Source organism: Brienomyrus brachyistius, chromosome 5 (genome assembly GCF_023856365.1).
Source record: "Brienomyrus brachyistius isolate T26 chromosome 5, BBRACH_0.4, whole genome shotgun sequence".
NCBI lineage: Eukaryota > Metazoa > Chordata > Actinopteri > Osteoglossiformes > Mormyridae > Brienomyrus > Brienomyrus brachyistius.
The window spans coordinates 8,367,698-8,385,160 of NC_064537.1; the positions used below are offsets into that span (position 1 = coordinate 8,367,698).

The 17,463-nt window shown below is 42.4% G+C and overlaps 1 protein-coding gene and 29 non-coding genes across 31 annotated transcripts; 1 reads left to right on the forward strand and 29 right to left on the reverse strand.

Annotated features, from left to right (window-relative positions):
• Nucleotides 1-3,573: 3,573 nt before the first annotated feature.
• Nucleotides 3,574-3,646, reverse strand: trnar-ccu (transfer RNA arginine (anticodon CCU)). The gene has a single exon. It is a non-coding gene; the product is annotated as a tRNA-Arg (tRNA).
• An 883-nt stretch (nucleotides 3,647-4,529) lies between these two features.
• On the forward strand, nucleotides 4,530-6,616 carry cby1 (chibby homolog 1 (Drosophila)). Of its 2 annotated transcripts, XM_049015057.1 has the most exons (6): nucleotides 4,530-4,739; nucleotides 5,362-5,457; nucleotides 5,553-5,658; nucleotides 5,881-5,993; nucleotides 6,151-6,279; nucleotides 6,370-6,616. In XM_049015057.1, the coding sequence occupies exons 2-5, from the start codon at nucleotides 5,380-5,382 to the stop codon at nucleotides 6,229-6,231; spliced, it is 378 nt and encodes a 125-aa protein (XP_048871014.1). In that variant the 5' UTR covers nucleotides 4,530-4,739; nucleotides 5,362-5,379; the 3' UTR covers nucleotides 6,232-6,279; nucleotides 6,370-6,616. The 2 variants fall into 2 exon arrangements, with proteins under 2 accessions (XP_048871014.1, XP_048871013.1); XM_049015056.1 differs by having other exon boundaries at nucleotides 4,532-4,739; nucleotides 6,151-6,616.
• A 3,188-nt stretch (nucleotides 6,617-9,804) lies between these two features.
• On the reverse strand, nucleotides 9,805-9,915 carry trnal-caa (transfer RNA leucine (anticodon CAA)). The gene is made up of 2 exons: nucleotides 9,878-9,915; nucleotides 9,805-9,850 (listed from the first exon to the last, which is right to left on the reverse strand). It is a non-coding gene; the product is annotated as a tRNA-Leu (tRNA).
• A 154-nt stretch (nucleotides 9,916-10,069) lies between these two features.
• On the reverse strand, nucleotides 10,070-10,180 carry trnal-caa (transfer RNA leucine (anticodon CAA)). Its single transcript has 2 exons — nucleotides 10,143-10,180; nucleotides 10,070-10,115 (listed from the first exon to the last, which is right to left on the reverse strand). It is a non-coding gene; the product is annotated as a tRNA-Leu (tRNA).
• Nucleotides 10,181-10,335: 155 nt separating this feature from the next.
• On the reverse strand, nucleotides 10,336-10,446 carry trnal-caa (transfer RNA leucine (anticodon CAA)). Its single transcript has 2 exons — nucleotides 10,409-10,446; nucleotides 10,336-10,381 (listed from the first exon to the last, which is right to left on the reverse strand). It is a non-coding gene; the product is annotated as a tRNA-Leu (tRNA).
• Nucleotides 10,447-10,601: 155 nt separating this feature from the next.
• Nucleotides 10,602-10,712, reverse strand: trnal-caa (transfer RNA leucine (anticodon CAA)). Its single transcript has 2 exons — nucleotides 10,675-10,712; nucleotides 10,602-10,647 (listed from the first exon to the last, which is right to left on the reverse strand). It is a non-coding gene; the product is annotated as a tRNA-Leu (tRNA).
• Nucleotides 10,713-11,132: 420 nt separating this feature from the next.
• On the reverse strand, nucleotides 11,133-11,243 carry trnal-caa (transfer RNA leucine (anticodon CAA)). The gene is made up of 2 exons: nucleotides 11,206-11,243; nucleotides 11,133-11,178 (listed from the first exon to the last, which is right to left on the reverse strand). It is a non-coding gene; the product is annotated as a tRNA-Leu (tRNA).
• Nucleotides 11,244-11,398: 155 nt separating this feature from the next.
• Nucleotides 11,399-11,509, reverse strand: trnal-uaa (transfer RNA leucine (anticodon UAA)). The gene is made up of 2 exons: nucleotides 11,472-11,509; nucleotides 11,399-11,444 (listed from the first exon to the last, which is right to left on the reverse strand). It is a non-coding gene; the product is annotated as a tRNA-Leu (tRNA).
• A 155-nt stretch (nucleotides 11,510-11,664) lies between these two features.
• On the reverse strand, nucleotides 11,665-11,775 carry trnal-caa (transfer RNA leucine (anticodon CAA)). The gene is made up of 2 exons: nucleotides 11,738-11,775; nucleotides 11,665-11,710 (listed from the first exon to the last, which is right to left on the reverse strand). It is a non-coding gene; the product is annotated as a tRNA-Leu (tRNA).
• Nucleotides 11,776-11,930: 155 nt separating this feature from the next.
• Nucleotides 11,931-12,041, reverse strand: trnal-uaa (transfer RNA leucine (anticodon UAA)). The gene is made up of 2 exons: nucleotides 12,004-12,041; nucleotides 11,931-11,976 (listed from the first exon to the last, which is right to left on the reverse strand). It is a non-coding gene; the product is annotated as a tRNA-Leu (tRNA).
• Nucleotides 12,042-12,196: 155 nt separating this feature from the next.
• Nucleotides 12,197-12,307, reverse strand: trnal-caa (transfer RNA leucine (anticodon CAA)). Its single transcript has 2 exons — nucleotides 12,270-12,307; nucleotides 12,197-12,242 (listed from the first exon to the last, which is right to left on the reverse strand). It is a non-coding gene; the product is annotated as a tRNA-Leu (tRNA).
• A 155-nt stretch (nucleotides 12,308-12,462) lies between these two features.
• Nucleotides 12,463-12,573, reverse strand: trnal-caa (transfer RNA leucine (anticodon CAA)). The gene is made up of 2 exons: nucleotides 12,536-12,573; nucleotides 12,463-12,508 (listed from the first exon to the last, which is right to left on the reverse strand). It is a non-coding gene; the product is annotated as a tRNA-Leu (tRNA).
• Nucleotides 12,574-12,728: 155 nt separating this feature from the next.
• trnal-caa (transfer RNA leucine (anticodon CAA)) lies at nucleotides 12,729-12,839 on the reverse strand. Its single transcript has 2 exons — nucleotides 12,802-12,839; nucleotides 12,729-12,774 (listed from the first exon to the last, which is right to left on the reverse strand). It is a non-coding gene; the product is annotated as a tRNA-Leu (tRNA).
• Nucleotides 12,840-12,994: 155 nt separating this feature from the next.
• On the reverse strand, nucleotides 12,995-13,105 carry trnal-uaa (transfer RNA leucine (anticodon UAA)). Its single transcript has 2 exons — nucleotides 13,068-13,105; nucleotides 12,995-13,040 (listed from the first exon to the last, which is right to left on the reverse strand). It is a non-coding gene; the product is annotated as a tRNA-Leu (tRNA).
• Nucleotides 13,106-13,259: 154 nt separating this feature from the next.
• trnal-uaa (transfer RNA leucine (anticodon UAA)) lies at nucleotides 13,260-13,370 on the reverse strand. Its single transcript has 2 exons — nucleotides 13,333-13,370; nucleotides 13,260-13,305 (listed from the first exon to the last, which is right to left on the reverse strand). It is a non-coding gene; the product is annotated as a tRNA-Leu (tRNA).
• Nucleotides 13,371-13,525: 155 nt separating this feature from the next.
• Nucleotides 13,526-13,636, reverse strand: trnal-caa (transfer RNA leucine (anticodon CAA)). Its single transcript has 2 exons — nucleotides 13,599-13,636; nucleotides 13,526-13,571 (listed from the first exon to the last, which is right to left on the reverse strand). It is a non-coding gene; the product is annotated as a tRNA-Leu (tRNA).
• A 155-nt stretch (nucleotides 13,637-13,791) lies between these two features.
• On the reverse strand, nucleotides 13,792-13,902 carry trnal-uaa (transfer RNA leucine (anticodon UAA)). Its single transcript has 2 exons — nucleotides 13,865-13,902; nucleotides 13,792-13,837 (listed from the first exon to the last, which is right to left on the reverse strand). It is a non-coding gene; the product is annotated as a tRNA-Leu (tRNA).
• Nucleotides 13,903-14,057: 155 nt separating this feature from the next.
• trnal-caa (transfer RNA leucine (anticodon CAA)) lies at nucleotides 14,058-14,168 on the reverse strand. Its single transcript has 2 exons — nucleotides 14,131-14,168; nucleotides 14,058-14,103 (listed from the first exon to the last, which is right to left on the reverse strand). It is a non-coding gene; the product is annotated as a tRNA-Leu (tRNA).
• A 154-nt stretch (nucleotides 14,169-14,322) lies between these two features.
• Nucleotides 14,323-14,433, reverse strand: trnal-caa (transfer RNA leucine (anticodon CAA)). The gene is made up of 2 exons: nucleotides 14,396-14,433; nucleotides 14,323-14,368 (listed from the first exon to the last, which is right to left on the reverse strand). It is a non-coding gene; the product is annotated as a tRNA-Leu (tRNA).
• Nucleotides 14,434-14,588: 155 nt separating this feature from the next.
• trnal-caa (transfer RNA leucine (anticodon CAA)) lies at nucleotides 14,589-14,699 on the reverse strand. The gene is made up of 2 exons: nucleotides 14,662-14,699; nucleotides 14,589-14,634 (listed from the first exon to the last, which is right to left on the reverse strand). It is a non-coding gene; the product is annotated as a tRNA-Leu (tRNA).
• A 155-nt stretch (nucleotides 14,700-14,854) lies between these two features.
• Nucleotides 14,855-14,965, reverse strand: trnal-caa (transfer RNA leucine (anticodon CAA)). The gene is made up of 2 exons: nucleotides 14,928-14,965; nucleotides 14,855-14,900 (listed from the first exon to the last, which is right to left on the reverse strand). It is a non-coding gene; the product is annotated as a tRNA-Leu (tRNA).
• Nucleotides 14,966-15,120: 155 nt separating this feature from the next.
• On the reverse strand, nucleotides 15,121-15,231 carry trnal-caa (transfer RNA leucine (anticodon CAA)). The gene is made up of 2 exons: nucleotides 15,194-15,231; nucleotides 15,121-15,159 (listed from the first exon to the last, which is right to left on the reverse strand). It is a non-coding gene; the product is annotated as a tRNA-Leu (tRNA).
• A 154-nt stretch (nucleotides 15,232-15,385) lies between these two features.
• trnal-caa (transfer RNA leucine (anticodon CAA)) lies at nucleotides 15,386-15,496 on the reverse strand. The gene is made up of 2 exons: nucleotides 15,459-15,496; nucleotides 15,386-15,431 (listed from the first exon to the last, which is right to left on the reverse strand). It is a non-coding gene; the product is annotated as a tRNA-Leu (tRNA).
• Nucleotides 15,497-15,651: 155 nt separating this feature from the next.
• trnal-caa (transfer RNA leucine (anticodon CAA)) lies at nucleotides 15,652-15,762 on the reverse strand. The gene is made up of 2 exons: nucleotides 15,725-15,762; nucleotides 15,652-15,690 (listed from the first exon to the last, which is right to left on the reverse strand). It is a non-coding gene; the product is annotated as a tRNA-Leu (tRNA).
• A 154-nt stretch (nucleotides 15,763-15,916) lies between these two features.
• Nucleotides 15,917-16,027, reverse strand: trnal-caa (transfer RNA leucine (anticodon CAA)). Its single transcript has 2 exons — nucleotides 15,990-16,027; nucleotides 15,917-15,962 (listed from the first exon to the last, which is right to left on the reverse strand). It is a non-coding gene; the product is annotated as a tRNA-Leu (tRNA).
• Nucleotides 16,028-16,182: 155 nt separating this feature from the next.
• Nucleotides 16,183-16,293, reverse strand: trnal-uaa (transfer RNA leucine (anticodon UAA)). Its single transcript has 2 exons — nucleotides 16,256-16,293; nucleotides 16,183-16,228 (listed from the first exon to the last, which is right to left on the reverse strand). It is a non-coding gene; the product is annotated as a tRNA-Leu (tRNA).
• Nucleotides 16,294-16,448: 155 nt separating this feature from the next.
• trnal-uaa (transfer RNA leucine (anticodon UAA)) lies at nucleotides 16,449-16,559 on the reverse strand. The gene is made up of 2 exons: nucleotides 16,522-16,559; nucleotides 16,449-16,494 (listed from the first exon to the last, which is right to left on the reverse strand). It is a non-coding gene; the product is annotated as a tRNA-Leu (tRNA).
• Nucleotides 16,560-16,714: 155 nt separating this feature from the next.
• Nucleotides 16,715-16,825, reverse strand: trnal-caa (transfer RNA leucine (anticodon CAA)). Its single transcript has 2 exons — nucleotides 16,788-16,825; nucleotides 16,715-16,760 (listed from the first exon to the last, which is right to left on the reverse strand). It is a non-coding gene; the product is annotated as a tRNA-Leu (tRNA).
• Nucleotides 16,826-16,980: 155 nt separating this feature from the next.
• trnal-uaa (transfer RNA leucine (anticodon UAA)) lies at nucleotides 16,981-17,091 on the reverse strand. The gene is made up of 2 exons: nucleotides 17,054-17,091; nucleotides 16,981-17,026 (listed from the first exon to the last, which is right to left on the reverse strand). It is a non-coding gene; the product is annotated as a tRNA-Leu (tRNA).
• Nucleotides 17,092-17,246: 155 nt separating this feature from the next.
• trnal-caa (transfer RNA leucine (anticodon CAA)) lies at nucleotides 17,247-17,357 on the reverse strand. The gene is made up of 2 exons: nucleotides 17,320-17,357; nucleotides 17,247-17,292 (listed from the first exon to the last, which is right to left on the reverse strand). It is a non-coding gene; the product is annotated as a tRNA-Leu (tRNA).
• Between the last annotated feature and the right edge of the window lie 106 nt (nucleotides 17,358-17,463).

Here is a 17,463-nt window from a genome sequence, read left to right on the forward strand (position 1 = left end):
CGGTGGGATTACATCTCAGTGGCTTTATCACAAAATTCATAGTTCTTTGGGTAGTTCATATTTTAAATACTTGACATTCTTTAATAACAGGAAAATGGGTCTAATCCATTTCCAGGAACATGCTTCTACCAGCTCTGGCTTCCTACGTTCTCAGAATTACTCATTTCCTGGCGGTATAGCTATTGCAACAGCTACCAGATCGGTCTGCATATACTTAAATGAATTCCATCGAGGACGGGAACGCAAAAATAAAATGGTTTATAACGCCGAAGATCGAGAACCTCATCGAATAGTTTGACGTCTAGGTAATATCTACAATCAGCTATCATGAACTATATAATTAATAGAAAAACAAGACAAATATCTGAACATTCAGAGAAACCGTTAACTCAGCTGTATTTTATAAAAGCGCTCATATCTGCGTCTTTCAGCCAAGCGTTGTTACCGCTGGAAATGGTCTTGCTGCTAATCCGCAATCGTGTAGATGTGACGCTTCGCTGCCAACCTCGGTGTGATCGAATCATAGGCCTATATATTTTAAAACGTACCGGTAAATTACAGAAATAACACAACCTTTAGTCTTGAATAGTAGTAGTGATTTCACACACACACACACACACACACACACACTTGTGGCAAAACTGACGTGATCTGAAGTTTAAGCAGTATAGTGAGACAGTGTGATGCGTTCATCCTCATCTGAATTCTTGCATCATTTCGACATAAAATATGACAGAATCTTCTACGTACTAATAATAGATTCTTACGTAATATGATTATACAAATAACACAGTCAGTCTGAACATTCACATACTCCGCATGCCCTCCCTAACGGTAATTGCTATGAATCTCCAGTCCTGTCTTGCATTGGGTAACGTCAGTGAAAAGAAACATACCGAACAAGTCATTCTGCAAGCACATGGGATCCCCTTAACCACCAGCCAAAGACTTTTCCCCAGACTTTTGCCAAAATTTTGCCGATTTGGAGGGGGGGGTGAATTTTCTCGACCAGGGCCACCTGGATGATCCTGAAAGACACTAGAAGAATTTTCTGGAACATATTAACATAATTGGAAAATGTCATTTTCTCCAGACAGGAAAGGCTGATTTTATTTAAAGACCCTCAGTCTAATTAATGAGGCAGGTGGTGCGAATATTATGATTTGGGATTTGCTCTGCAGCCTCAGGCGAAGAAAAATTGCTTCAGTGTTGTGACTATCAGGGTTTCTGCCTGCGAGCTGAAGCTTTGCAGAAGGTGGGTCAAACAGAACGGCGACAATCCTGCTAATGAGCAAATGTACGAAGGAATGATTGAAGCAGAATGAGTCATAGTCCTGACCTCAATCTAATTCGAATGTGCCATGACCTGGAGCGAGCGAGACAGAGCGAACGTACCGCTGAGTCCAGTCGGTTCTGCAGAGGAAGCGAAGAAAAACGCATCCAAGCCCATGAGGTGGACGATCAGCAGCCGCAGCGAACATTCAGCTGCAATTGCTGCTGAGAAAGGGGGACATCGCCATGTACCAAGTTTGACGATTCACATACTATTCGGTGTCTAATTATAGCAGGAGAATTCGGTTTTGGCATGTCCATCCACTTAAGTTATTCAGTTTAGTGTCGGTGTGGGTCTCTTTGGGACAGGACTGTGGGTTCATCATTGAAAAGTCACTGGTTTAATTCCTACGGTGAGTGACGAGCGATGTCACCATTGGCTTGAGGTGACTGTATTATTAGACTGCTGCCTGGGAGACTTAGATGGAACCAAGGTCAGGATGGCACCACAAAGCTGATAAGCATTTACATGCTAGGTGTCAGACAGCTTTTTACTAATTAGAGAGAGACTGTGGTACACAAATGCACAGCCTGTTATGAAATATGAATGGGGTGATGTCATGTTCATGTTTATATAGTTCATATAGTGTTTACAGGGCACCCGCTGTTGTATTCATTAAGATCACAGCTTGGAATTCTGGGAAAGCATTGTTTACTGTTTAAGAAAGGTACTCCAGTTGATGCAAAAAAATAATAATATCCAGCTATATAAACACATAACGTTTATGTGTGGTTTTAAGTTAATTTGATTTGCTCAGCAGCGGCATTAATAATTGAAATCTTTGACTTCTAACACAAGCAGAGGAGTGTGTTGCGATCGCCCGGCGGGCAAGAAGGCAGCGAAGCCGTAGAATAGGGGTTTTATTCCTCAAAACGACAAGGTAGGGTACAGCACGATAAACAGCATCAATGACAGACTTGGGGAAACAGACTTGAACACGGACTGAAATACACAAGACAAGCCGAAATAACGGGAAGCAGGTAATCACAATTGGGGCAGCACTCGGTTAATGAGGGGGCGTGGCACCCACGATAGCTGGACGCGCAGGTCATGACAGAGTGGTCTGTTCTGGGTGCCGTGTGTGTGTGTGTGTGTGTGTGTGTGTACAGGGGCACCGATGCTGGAATCTGGTCTGTCAACATGTAGGGGTCTGATGGGAGGAGGTAGACGTGAATAATATCACTCTTTTGGTTTTCGTTGTTAATGGTTGGTCATCACGATTTGTCAGACTATGGAAAGCCAAAGCTAAATAGAAGAGGAGAAACATTCAGTGAATCAGAAGCAAGCAGTGTGTCTGTTCCCTTCAAAAAGCAAATGTGAAGAAGATATTTCTGGATAAACCCTGAGGGGAGTTTAAAAATGCATTATCTGAAAAGAATTTTTAAACCCAAAGCCTTTTCCCCAAATCTGTTCATGTACAGAGAATAACTGACAGGAATACATCTACACACACACACACACACACACACACACACACACACACACACACACACACACACACACACACACACACACACACACACACACACACACAGGTTTGTAATTATATCATTGTGGGGACTCTCTGTTCATATCTATGGAGAAGACTCTAATCCCAACATGACGACCTTAGCCCCTACCCAGCCCTAACCTTAACCATAAATAACCAAACAAAATACGAGACTATTGGCGTTTTTAGTTTTTTTTATTGCATTCACAGATCGTTGTGGGGACCTGAAAATGGTCTCCGCAGTGTCAAAATAACAGGTATATTGTGGGACCAAATCCCCACAATGTACTATAAACGTAATCCACACACCCACACACATTCTGCTGTCTGTGTGAATGGTCTTTGCAGTTCAACATAAAGGCCAATGTGCCACCAGTAGGGGTCGCTCTTTTCCTTGTCATATTTCAACCGAAAACTGCTCCCTCATCCGGTCATTCTGAATCGTTTTTTAAGCATTTACAAATATCCTGACATTTTTGCGCATCTGACGATATTATTTTTACGGCTACAGTTTTTAATAAGTTTAAGCAGGAACTGAGGTGGAAATGTTTTTCGAAAGGGCCTCACATTATTTTTTGTGAAAAATCGGTCTGTGAAAAATGTTGAGTGATAAAGTGTTTCAGTAGTCTGAGTTTCAGGTTATTAATATAATGTAAGTAAATTTAAGTTTAAAAAATTATAATACACACAGTCTGTGAAACAGCTGACAAATTACGGTTTTCTAATTCATAGTTAGACGAAAAAAACTGTTCACCCCAGATGGGACTCGAACCCACAATCCCTGGCTTAGGAGGCCAGTGCCTTATCCATTAGGCCACTGGGGCTGGTTAGAAAAGTTTTCTACTTTCATGTATATAATATTCATACAACATGTTATTTTTTTTGTTGTATTTTTAGTTAGTCTTTATTTTATGATATACACATTCTAAAGACTATAAGAGCATTTCTCCAAACAGTTCATGCCTATAGCACAACACTATGGTTTACCTGAAAAAGCCTGTAACTTAACCAAGACAATTAACTCATGTCTCAAGCAAATAATTCCACGAAAATGAAATAATGATAGTCGGATTCCACTGTCTCGTTGTCACTGACTGATCTTTTATTTATCTTTTATCTTTACTGATCTTTTATCTTTTAGCAAAGGGATGTTTATTCATGTCACTGTATAACACCAAAACAGAAGGAACAACAAAGTTATTACAAAATCACGTACTTTAGAAACCAAAAATATCAATGTCCTATCACTGAAATTTATAGAATACGCTTATAAACCATTTTGAAAGTTTGGTTAACTGTTTTGCACGTGGTGGCTGAAAATCGCATTGTAGTGACATTATGGTGTGGGGATTACACTTGTTGTTTTGTTTAAGCTTAAGAAATGTTCCAAAACAATCGACAAAACTGACATTAGGTTACTGCTGCATCTTAATTACGTAGGCTACTTAAGAATAATAGTCAGATGTTAATCTAAAGTGGCATATAATGTCATATTACGAAGCCTTTTATTATTAATTATTAAAAGACTATAAGTGTTTAAGTTTTGTTATATTATATTATTTTCTAAGCGCGACGACTAATTTATAAAAAGCTAATTCAAATACAGGGTGACGCCATCACCATGGCGACTGTTGAGACTTCCGGTCTTAAACGTTTGTGGGTGCTTCTATTCAATCTTTTGGAGAGGGGTGTCCGAATACTTTAATTACAAAATTTAATAGTATATTTTGTATTACTCCACTCTTAACATAGAAAATACTGTTAAAAATATGTTCTGCATATTTGATACATGATAACAACAATAATAATTTAACTTATAGAATTTCCATCTAGAACAAGAAAATTGGATTTTCCGTGTTGAATTCAGCCTTGTTGGAGTTGTTTAGAGCATGCTACGTTTGTGTTAGAAGGCTGCTTGTAAGTTGTTTTAGATTATTTAATATAATATTTGATGTAACGTAATGAAACGCATGCACAAATTGACATTTTTCAACTGGTCGAACTGCGTTTTCCATACTTTTATATGCCTTTATCATAGCTAGAAATAGCTATCTTAGCAAGCAAGATAAAACGGCGGCGCTGATACTGTATAACGTTTAGATAGTCTGTCCTTACGGTATTGTCGTCTGCAGATTTGACAAACTTCATTTTTTTGTTGCACAGTTTTCCGAAGCTGTTTCGTTACTTATTTTTACCCACGTAAAATGACATCGGTAAAGGGTTGTACGTGTGTAACTATTGTTAAGTCGGATTATCCGTTTTGTGGTGTATTTGACCACGGTCTTTTTTTCGTATGTGATAGTCAATGAACAACACACGGCGCAAAATATTAGGGTTAGGGTTTTAGCGTCCAAGATCCTAAATAAAAAGTTAATAAATATTACAGGTAACAGGCTGAAAAGCCAGTATCTGCATATCCAATGATGACTCGCCTCGCCGTTTCTCACTTCTAAATTTTAATTTAATTCATGCCATATGTTCATAGCATTTTTTATGAATTATTGTCGCCTAAATATCGGTTTATTGTGCACTGTGATAGTGGCTCCCCCAACCCACAATGCCTTTGTTCGGCAACACCTTCAGCCCTAAGAAGACCCCTCCTCGGAAGTCCGCCTCTTTGTCCAATCTGCACTCAGTAAGCCATCTGGACTTCATGTCTTCACCCGGGATGTGTGAACGCCATGGCAGAACATAATTAATCTCTTGTTGTATTTTTGTTTCTTAACCTAGCTGGACCGGTCCACCAGAGAGATAGAATTAGGTCTGGAGTATGGCACCCCTGTAATGAACCTTGGTGACCAGAGTTTGAAGTTTGAGGAGGGACAATGGATCTCAGGTAAAAGAGAGAGTGTGTTTGTCGATGCTAAGAGGTCATTATAATTATTAAACCCTGATAGCACCCACTTGTGTTTGGAGACTAGCAATTCTCGTTATAGTGCTATGATTTTGCCTGTACTTATGTTTGTGAGTGAAGTGGGGGGGTGGGTGTGTCCTGATAACGAATCCTGGGGTGTGTTCTTCCTCCACCGTGGTCTGAACTGTGCGTGTGTCTCCTCAGAGTCCGGAGGCAGTGTGTCAGGGAGGGAAATGCAGAGGCTGAAGAAGCGCAACCTGCAACTGGAGGAGGAGAACAACCTGCTGAGGCTGAAGGTCGACATCCTGCTGGACATGGTGAGTGGCTGCATTCCACCCTACTGATTCGTTTCCATTTCACTGTGGAAAGACACTTCTTATATATTTATATATATATATATATATATGAGAGAGAGAGAGAGAGAGAGAGAGAGAGGGGATCTCCCTGGTTCTGAAACGACCTCCCTTTCATCAGCTGTCAGAAACCACAGCTGAGTCTCATCTAATGGAGAAGGAACTTGAAGAGGTGAAAACTCAAAATCGGCGGAAGAAGTGAGGGGACCTGTGGTGGATGACATAAGTTCTAACAGATCTGCCTATTTATGTAAGGATGACATGCAGTGATTTATCACGCTTTTATATGGGTGTATAATGTTTTATATAAAAGCCACATGTGTCATTTTTATGTTGCCAGTTGCTGATATAAAGCGTTGAATAGTCTGGGAATGGATTTAGAGAATTAGGCCAGCAGGACTGACTTGGAAAGAAGGGTTACCTGTGCCTTTCTAAGCGGCAGAGTTGATCGAGATGTACCTAGTATTTTTCCAATTCCACATTCCATCACTAATGCGTCACTTTTCAGTTTTGCCCTTTTCTACAAAAGTACAATTTATAAAATGTGTTTTTTTTTTTTTTTTTTTTTTTTTTTTTTTTTTTAATTTATAAATGCTGGACTTAAGCAGGTCCATCTGACTATAGGAGGTTCTGGGTGCCAGAATTGTATATCAGGCCTGAGTTAACAGGACGAAAGACTCATGAGAGCTAATCCACACACTGCAAGATGCAAAATCAATAGGGTGCCTTCAGTCTCCTGTTAAGATAATGACTGACAAACTCACTCCTTGTCTTGTTCTGCTGTATCTGTTTCCAAACGTTCCAGTGTAGAGAACAAATAATATTAATTAATGTATTTGTTTAGAAACCCACTGTAATGTTTGTTAATGTGATGGAAAATAAATTTTTAAAAATGTACAGCCACCGTTGTATTTTAACAGTAGTGCCGATTAGGATTGTGGAAATGCTAAAGTCTTGCCATTGTCGTTGACCTTGTTACGTTTGACAGGGTTTTTAGGCAGCAGTGAGTTATGTGACCATTGGCTGAGATGCACACGAGTGTACAGTACACAGTCATGGGGATTATGGCATTTAGAAACGGCATTGGCCAAGATGGTCCGTTACTGAACTCAGCCTAGAAAAACAATAAACGCCAGTACAGAAATGATACAACTACAGACACACAAATATCTGAAACTAAATGTGAATGCAGTCATGTATCTAGCAGTGCGTAATGCATTTTAATAGCCTTAGCTATTGGGGGCTAATATTTTTTCTTAAAGGCATAGGCTGTTCATATGAGCATATTCTTGAGTAGTATCTAACTGGTATGAATGATTTATGAGAATTTGCTACATTAGAGTCATTTATGTATGTATATTTCAAGTTTTGAGTTTTTCTGCCCTAGGTCTAACAACAATTACGACAGCTTCTTAATTCTGTTTTCCGTAACATTGGTCTGAATGGATATGTGTTCGATCTCTTGCTGTTTGTGTTCTCCCTCAGCCAGTCCTCAGAGAGGAAACCGCTAATGGTTTATTAAAAAGAAGGCTAGTAGTGTTTGATAATGTTAAGCATGTAGCAGAGATTGCTGAATGTCTTCTGGCTCCACCTTTCAAGGTCAATCTGAGAGCCCATTATATAAGTAGGGAAGGTTTGGAGCTCGCATGTCGGAAGGTGTGCGGTGTGGCTGTTTGACTGAAACAAGAACCCAGAGTAAATGCGAAGTGAGATTTGTTGAATGTGTTCTGGATGGGAAAGGAGCAGGTCTGGGATCAGCTGGGCAAACGGAGCTTGAGGCAAGAAGGCAGCGAGACAAACCTGACCTGTTGTCTCCTGGGAACCTTTCACACTGGCTTCTGTGAGAAATGAAGCGTCGGATGTTCTTGTGACTCCTGGGTGCACCCTGGTAACTGGTTCCTCAGCTGTCAAGGTGGAGTTACCAACTGGATCGCACTGACAGTGAGTGACATCATCTGAAATTTCACGTGTGGGTGAACACGGATATATCCATCCATTTTCTCTAACTACCTGTTTTATTTGGGGGTCACGGGGAGGGAGGGGGGAGGGGTTTGAGTCTGTAAGCACAAGCCAGGGAGCAACCCAGGATGGGGTGCCAACCCAGCATAGGACATACTCACACACCTATGGGCAGTTTTGCAACTCCAAGCAACCTCAGCTTGTTTTTGGAATGTGGAACATGCAGACTCCACACACATGGAATGCAGAGAGGGACTTGAACCCAGATCCCACAAGTGGAAGGCAGCCATGCTAACCACTGCACCACCATGCCACCCCCACCGCCGTGATAGATAATATATAACAGAATACATAGGTCATGATTGTCCATACACCAAAATTAGGCTCTTCTCCTAAATAGTGATCTAACAGGAATGTTAATTTGTGAAATGACGCCCCACTTCTGTAATTGCAATTGATTTGTAGGGTGTCTGAAAAATCTCACCGATTTCAGTAAAAATTTTCTGAAACCGTTTAATCCCAACTGGGGTCGCAGTGGGGGGACCGGAGCCTATCCCACAGCAGGAACCAACCCGGGGCAGTTACCAACACGCCGCAGGGCGCACACACTCACACATATAAAGGGCCAATTTAGACTCGCCAATCAACCTGCACGCTTTTGCATCATGGGAAGAAACCAGAGCCCCTGGCCAAAGCTGGGAGAGCATGCAATCTCCTCACGGAAAGGACCTGGGACTGAACCCAGGGCCTGTTTGCTGTGAGGCAGCAGCGCTAACCACTGCGCCACCTGACAATGAATTACTCTCTATAAATACATATGTACAAGGTGGAAGCAAATAAAGAGTAAATAGATAAGGTACAGTAATTTCAATTTGGTCACAATTTCTATAGACTAAACATTAGAGCCCCTTCTGCCCACTGATTTTATAACTGTACCCCATAGCAAAGCTTTCTCCATACTTGCACTAATCTTTCATACTGGATTTTGCTTACCTGGCCGCATCTCAAGTTGACCATGTGACCTGGATCAGGCTGACAGCCAATCAATGCACCATTGACTCTAGTGACACCTCTGCTTCTGACTGACAGATGGCTGTTTTCTCCTCAGGCACAGGCCTAGCGCTGAACCCCCCCAGCCCTCCCCCATCATGCCGGGCAGCTACTTGGACAGATGGCGACCTCTCGCCAATGGGCTGGCAGCAGACGGGGCCCTCGTCTTCCTATCTGCCTTCTTCCCGCTTGGTCAACTTCTGCTTGACCAGTGTGGCTGGTGCGGTGGCTTCCTAATTGTGGGAACCCTGCTGGTTAATGGCTGCACTTGTGGGCCCTGGTGGAGAAGATGAGAAGGGAAGGCTCCGGAGCTGAAGGCAATCCTGGGGATTAAGCCGGGAAAAGGGGAGAAGTCCAGAGTGGTGAAAGAAAGGAATAAGCTCAAAAAATAAGGGTCTGATCTGATATCATCGCCAAGCGTACTGATGTAACTACAAGCTATAGTTCTAGGGCAAAACCGATCACTCAGTCAAATGCTACTGCAGTCATCGATAGGTACCTATCAAAAGCAGTGTTTGAATCCAGGCCTCTCTCCAGAAACCAGACCCCCCATAACTTGAGAAGATGGTGTACCTTGAGTCTGGCGCCTTAGACCGCTCGGCCATTCTGACAACAATGCACCTTATGATGTCTTGTCTCATTACCTTTAGCTTTCCGAAGGCTGTTTAGCTAATTAACACAGGGTATAAAGAACTGATTTAACTTCAATATGCAGCAGTAGGGTAAAATTCATTCAGTTGGTCAAATGCTTCATTAGTCATATGCATGTCAGAAGTGGGATTCGAACCCGCGCCTCCCTTCAGAGACCAGAAAGCTCCGTCAGTTGGAAGACGATGTACCTTGAGTCTGGCGCCTTAGACCGCTCGGCCATTCTGACAACAATGCACCATATGATGTCTTGTCTCATTACCTTTAGCTTTCCCAAAGCTGTTTCCCTAATTAACACAGGGTATAAAGTAATGATTTAAGTTTAACCTGTAGCACTAGGGCAAAACCATTCGGTCGATTGAACGCTTCACCAGTCATATGCATGTCAGAAGTGGGATTCGAACCCACGCCTCTTTTCAGAGACTAGAATGCTCCATCAGTTGGAAGACAGTGTATCTTGAGTCTGGCGCCTTAGACCGCTCGGCCATTCTGACAACAGTACACCACATGATGTCTTGTCTCATTACCTTTAGCTTTCCGAAGGCTGTTTAGCTAATTAACACAGGGTATAAAGTACTGATTTAACTTTAATGTGCAGGACTAGGGCAAAATTCATTCAGTTGGTCAAATGCTTGATTAGTCATATGCATGTCAGAAGTGGGATTCGAACCCACGCCTCTTTTCAGAGACCAGAATGCTCCATCAGTTGGAAGACAGTGTATCTTGAGTCTGGCGCCTTAGACCGCTCGGCCATTCTGACAACAGTGCACTGCATGATTTCTTGTGTCATTAACTTTAGTTTTCCGAAGGCTGTTTAGCTAATTAACACAGGGTATAAAGTACTGATTTAACTTTAATATGCAGCACTAGGGCAAAATTCATTCAGTTGGTCGAATGCTTCATTAGTCATATGCATGTCAGAAGTGGGATTCGAACCCATGCCTCCCTTCAGAGACCAGAAAGCTCCGTCAGTTGGAAGATGGTGTACCTTGAATCTGGCGCCTTAGACCGCTCGGCCATTCTGACAACAATGCACTATATGATGTCTTGTCTCATTACCTTTAGCTTTCCCAAAGCTGTTTGCCTAATTAACAAAGGGTATAAAGAACTGATTTAACTTTAACCTGCAGCACTAGGGTAAAACCATTCAGTTGATTGAACGCTTCATCAGTCATATGCATGTCAGAAGTGGGATTCGAACCCACGCTTCTTTTCAGAGACCAGAATGCTCCATCAGTTGGAAGATAGTGTACCTTAAGTCTGGCGGCTTATACCGCTCGGCCATTCTGACAACAATGCACCATATGATGTCTTGTCTCATTACCTTTAGCTTTCCGAAGGCTGTTTAGCTAATTAACACAGGGTATAAAGAACTGATTCAACTTCAATATGCAGCAGTAGGGTAAAATTCATTCAGTTGGTCGAATGCTTCATTAGTAATATGCATGTCAGAAGTGGGATTCGAACCCACGCCTCCCTTCAGAGACCAGAAAGCTCCGTCAGTTGGAAGACGGTGTACCTTGAGTCTGGCGCCTTAGACCGCTCGGCCATTCTGACAACAGTACACCGCATGATGTCTTGTCTCATTACCTTTAGCTTTCCGAAGGCTGTTTAGCTAATTAACACAGGGTATAAAGAACTGATTTAACTTCAATATGCAGCAGTAGGGTAAAATTCATTCAGTTGGTCGAATGCTTCATTAGTCATATGCATGTCAGAAGTGGGATTCGAACCCACGCCTCTTTTCAGAGACCAGAATGCTCCATCAGTTGGAAGATGGTGTACCTTAAGTCTGGCGCCTTAGACCGCTCGGCCATTCTGACAACAATGCACCATATATTGTCTTGTCTCATTACCTTTAGCTTTCTGAAGGCTGTTTAGCTAATTAACACAGGGTATAAAGAACTGATTTAACTTCAATATGCAGCAGTAGGGTAAAATTCATTCAGTTGGTCGAATGCTTCATTAGTCATATGCATGTCAGAAGTGGGATTCGAACCCACGCCTCCCTTCATAGACCAGAAAGCTCCGTCAGTTGGAAGACGATGTAGCTTGAGTCTGGCGCCTTAGACCACTCGGCCATTCTGACAACAATGCACCATATGATGTCTTGTCTCATTACCTTTAGCTTTCCGAAGGCTGTTTAGCTAATTAACACAGGGTATAAAGTACTGATTTAACTTTAATGTGCAGGACTAGGGCAAAATTCATTCAGTTGGTCAAATGCTTGATTAGTCATATGCATGTCAGAAGTGGGATTCGAACCCACGCCTCTTTTCAGAGACCAGATTGCTCCATCAGATGGAAGATGGTGTACCTTAAGTCTGGCGTCTTAGACCGCTCGGCCATTCTGAGAACAACGCACCATATGATGTCTTGTCTCATTACCTTTAGCTTTCCGAAGGCTGTTTAGCTAATTAACACAGGGTATAAAGAACTGATTTAACTTCAATATGCAGCAGTAGGGTAAAATTCATTCAGTTGGACGGATGCTTCATTAGTCATATGCATGTCAGAAGTGGGATTCGAACCCACGCCTCCCTTCAGAGACCAGAAAGCTCCGTCAGTTGGAAGACGGTGTAACTTGAGTCTGGCGCCTTACACCGCTCGGCCATTCTGACAACAGTGCACTGCATGATGTCTTGTCTCATTACCTTTAGCTTTCCCAAAGCTGTTTGCCTAATTAACACAGGGTATAAAGAACTGATTTAACTTTAACCTGCAGCAGTAGGGTAAAATTCATTCAGTTGGTCGAATGCTTCATTAGTCATATGCATGTCAGAAGTGGGATTCGAACCCACGCCTCCCTTCAGAGACCAGAAAGCTCCGTCAGTTGGAAGACGGTGTACTTTGGGTCTGGCGCCTTATACCGCTCGGCCATTCTGACAACAGTACACCGCATGATGTCTTGTCTCATTACCTTTAGCTTTCCGAAGGCTGTTTAGCTAATTAACACAGGGTATAAAGAACTGATTTAACTTCAATATGCAGCAGTAGGGTAAAATTCATTCAGTTTGTCGAATGCTTCATTAGTCATATGCATGTCAGAAGTGGGATTCGAACCCACGCCTCTTTTCAGAGACCAGAATGCTCCATCAGTTGGAAGATGGTGTACCTTGAGTCTGGCGCCTTAGACCGCTCGGCCATTCTGACAATAATGCACCGTATGATGTCTTGTCTCATTACCTTTAGCTTTCCCAAAGCTGTTTAGCTAATTAACACAGGGTATAAAGTACTGATTTAACTTTAATGTGCAGAACTAGGGCAAAATTCATTCAGTTGGTCAAATGCTTCATTAGTCATATGCATGTCAGAAGTGGGATTCGAACCCACGCCTCTTTTCAGAGACCAGAATGCTCCATCAGTTGGAAGATGCGGTACCTTAAGTCTGGCGCCTTAGACCGCTCGGCCATTCTGACAACAACACACCGTACGATGTCTTGTCTCATTACCTTTAGCTTTCCGAAGGCTGTTTAGCTAATTAACACAGGGTATAAAGTAACGATTTAACGTTAACCTGCAGCACTAGGGCAAAACCATTCAGTCGATTGAACGCTTCATCAGTCATATGCATGTCAGAAGTGGGATTCGAACCCACGTCTCTTTTCAGAGACCAGAATGCTCCATCAGTTGGAAGATGGTGTACCTTAAGTCTGGCGCCTTAGACCGCTCGGCCATTCTGACAATAATGCACCGTATGATGTCTTGTCTCATTACCTTTAGCTTTCCGAAGGCTGTTTTGCTAATTAACACAGGGTATAAAGTACTGATTTAACTTTAATGTGCAGCACTAGGGCAAAATTCATTCAGTTGGTCAAATGCTTCATTAGTCATATGCATATCAGAAGTGGGATTCGAACCCACGCCTCATTTCAGAGACCAGAATGCTCCATCAGTTGGAACACAGTGTATCTTGAGTCTGGCGCCTTAGACCGCTCGGCCATTCTGACAACAATGCACTGCATGATTTCTTGTCTCATTACCTTTAGTTTTCCGAAGGCTGTTTAGCTAATTAACACAGGGTATAAAGTACTGATTTAACTTTAATATGCAGCACTAGGGCAAAATTCATTCAGTTGGTCGAATGCTTCATTAGTCATATGCATGTCAGAAGTGGGATTCGAACCCACGCCTCTTTTCAGAGACCAGAATGCTCCATCAGTTGGAAGATGGTGTACCTTAAGTCTGGCGCCTTAGACCGCTCGGCCATTCTGACAACAATGCACTGCATGATTTCTTGTCTCATTACCTTTAGTTTTCCGAAGGCTGTTTAGCTAATTAACACTGGGTATAAAGTACTGATTTAACTTTAATATGCAGCACTAGGGCAAAATTCATTCAGTTGGTCGAATGCTTCATTAGTCATATGCATGTCAGAAGTGGGATTCGAACCCACGCCTCCCTTCAGAGACCAGAATGCACCGTCAGTTGGAAGACGGTGTACCTTGAATCTGGCACCTTAGACCGCTCGGCCATTCTGACAACAATGCACTGTATGATGTCTTGTCTCATTACCTTTAGCTTTCCCAAAGCTGTTTGCCTAATTAACACAGGGTATAAAGAACTGATTTAACTTTAACCTGCAGCACTAGGGTAAAACCATTCAGTCGATTGAACGCTTCATCAGTCATATGCATGTCAGAAGTGGGATTCGAACCCACGCCTCTTTTCAGATACCAGAATGCTCCATAAGTTGGAAGACAGTGTATCTTGAGTCTGGCGCCTTAGACCGCTCGGCCATTCTGACAACAGTACACCGCATGATGTCTTGTCTCATTACCTTTAGCTTTCCGAAGGCTGTTTAGCTAATTAACACAGGGTATAAAGTACTGATTTAACTTTAATGTGCAGCACTAGGGCAAAATTCATTCAGTTGGTCAAATGCTTCATTAGTCATATGCATGTCAGAAGTGGGATTCGAACCCACGCCTCTTTTCAGAGACCAGAATGCTCCATCAGTTGGAAGACAGTGTATCTTGAGTCTGGCGCCTTAGACCGCTCGGCCATTCTGACAACAATGCACTGCATGATTTCTTGTCTCATTACCTTTAGTTTTCCGAAGGCTGTTTAGCTAATTAATCCAGGGTATAAAGTACTGATTTAACTTTAATATGCAGCACTAGGGCAAAATTCATACAGTTGGTCGAATGCTTCATTAGTCATATGCATGTCAGAAGTGGGATTCGAACCCACGCCTCCCTTCAGAGACCAGAAAGCACCGTCGGTTGGAAGACGGTGTACCTTGAATCTGGCACCTTAGACCGCTCGGCCATTCTGACAACAATGCACTGTATGATGTCTTGTCTCATTACCTTTAGCTTTCCCAAAGCTGTTTGCCTAATTAACACAGGGTATAAAGTACTGATTTAACTTTAATGTGCAGCACTAGGGCAAAATTCATTTAGTTGGTCAAATGCTTCATTAGTCATATGCATGTCAGAAGTGGGATTCGAACCCACGCCTCCCTTCAGAGACTAGAATGCTCCATCAGTTGGAAGACAGTGTATTTTGAGTCTGGCGCCTTAGACCGCTCGGCCATTCTGACAACAATGCACCATATGATGTCTTGTCTCATTACCTTTAGCTTTCCCAAAGCTGTTTCCCTAATTAACACAGGGTATAAAGTAATGATTTAAGTTTAACCTGCAGCACTAGGGCAAAACCATTCAGTCGATTGAACGCTTCATCAGTCATATGCATGTCAGAAGTGGGATTCGAACCCACGCCTCTTTTCAGAGACCAGAATGCTCCATCAGTTGGAAGACAGTGTATCTTGAGTCTGGTGCCTTAGACCGCTCGGCCATTCTGACAAAAGTACAAAGCATGATGTCTTGTCTCATTACCTTTAGCTTTCCCAAAGCTGTTTGCCTAATTAACACAGGGTATAAAGTACTGATTTAACTTTAATGTGCAGCACTAGGGCAAAATTCATTTAGTTGGTCAAATGCTTCATTAGTCATATGCATGTCAGAAGTGGGATTCGAACCCACGCCTCCCTTCAGAGACTAGAATGCTCCATCAGTTGGAAGACAGTGTATTTTGAGTCTGGCGCCTTAGACCGCTCGGCCATTCTGACAACAATGCACCATATGATGTCTTGTCTCATTACCTTTAGCTTTCCCAAAGCTGTTTCCCTAATTAACACAGGGTATAAAGTAATGATTTAAGTTTAACCTGCAGCACTAGGGCAAAACCATTCAGTCGATTGAACGCTTCATCAGTCATATGCATGTCAGAAGTGGGATTCGAACCCACGCCTCTTTTCAGAGACCAGAATGCTCCATCAGTTGGAAGACAGTGTATCTTGAGTCTGGTGCCTTAGACCGCTCGGCCATTCTGACAAAAGTACAAAGCATGATGTCTTGTCTCATTACCTTTAGCTTTCCGAAGGCTGGTTAGCTAATTAATACAGGGTATAAAGTACAGATTTAACTATAATGTGCAGCACTAGGGCAAAATTCATTCAGTTGGTCAAATGCTTCATTAGTCATATGCATGTCAGAAGTGGGATTCGAACCCACGCCTCTTTTCAGAGACCAGAATGCTCCATTAGTTGGAAGATGGTGTACCTTAAGTCTGGCGCCTTAGACCGCTCGGCCATTCTGACAACAATGCACCATATGATGTCTTGTCTCATTACCTTTAGCTTTCCGAAGGCTGTGTAGCTAATTAACACAGGGTATAAAGAACTGATTTAACTTCAATATGCAGTAGTAGGGTAAAATTCATTCAGTTGGTCGAATGCTTCATCAGTCATATGCATGTCAGAAGTGGGATTCGAACCCACGTCTCTTTTCAGAGACCAGAATGCTCCATCAGTTGGAAGATGGTGTACCTTAAGTCTGGCGCCTTAGACCGCTCGGCCATTCTGACAATAATGCACCGTATGATGTCTTGTCTCATTACCTTTAGCTTTCCGAAGGCTGTTTTGCTAATTAACACAGGGTATAAAGTACTGATTTAACTTTAATGTGCAGCACTAGGGCAAAATTCATTCAGTTGGTCAAATGCTTCATTAGTCATATGCATATCAGAAGTGGGATTCGAACCCACGCCTCATTTCAGAGACCAGAATGCTCCATCAGTTGGAACACAGTGTATCTTGAGTCTGGCGCCTTAGACCGCTCGGCCATTCTGACAACAATGCACTGCATGATTTCTTGTCTCATTACCTTTAGTTTTCCGAAGGCTGTTTAGCTAATTAACACAGGGTATAAAGTACTGATTTAACTTTAATATGCAGCACTAGGGCAAAATTCATTCAGTTGGTCGAATGCTTCATTAGTCATATGCATGTCAGAAGTGGGATTCGAACCCACGCCTCTTTTCAGAGACCAGAATGCTCCATCAGTTGGAAGATGGTGTACCTTAAGTCTGGCGCCTTAGACCGCTCGGCCATTCTGACAACAATGCACTGCATGATTTCTTGTCTCATTACCTTTAGTTTTCCGAAGGCTGTTTAGCTAATTAACACTGGGTATAAAGTACTGATTTAACTTTAATATGCAGCACTAGGGCAAAATTCATTCAGTTGGTCGAATGCTTCATTAGTCATATGCATGTCAGAAGTGGGATTCGAACCCACGCCTCCCTTCAGAGACCAGAATGCACCGTCAGTTGGAAGACGGTGTACCTTGAATCTGGCACCTTAGACCGCTCGGCCATTCTGACAACAATGCACTGTATGATGTCTTGTCTCATTACCTTTAGCTTTCCCAAAGCTGTTTGCCTAATTAACACAGGGTATAAAGAACTGATTTAACTTTAACCTGCAGCA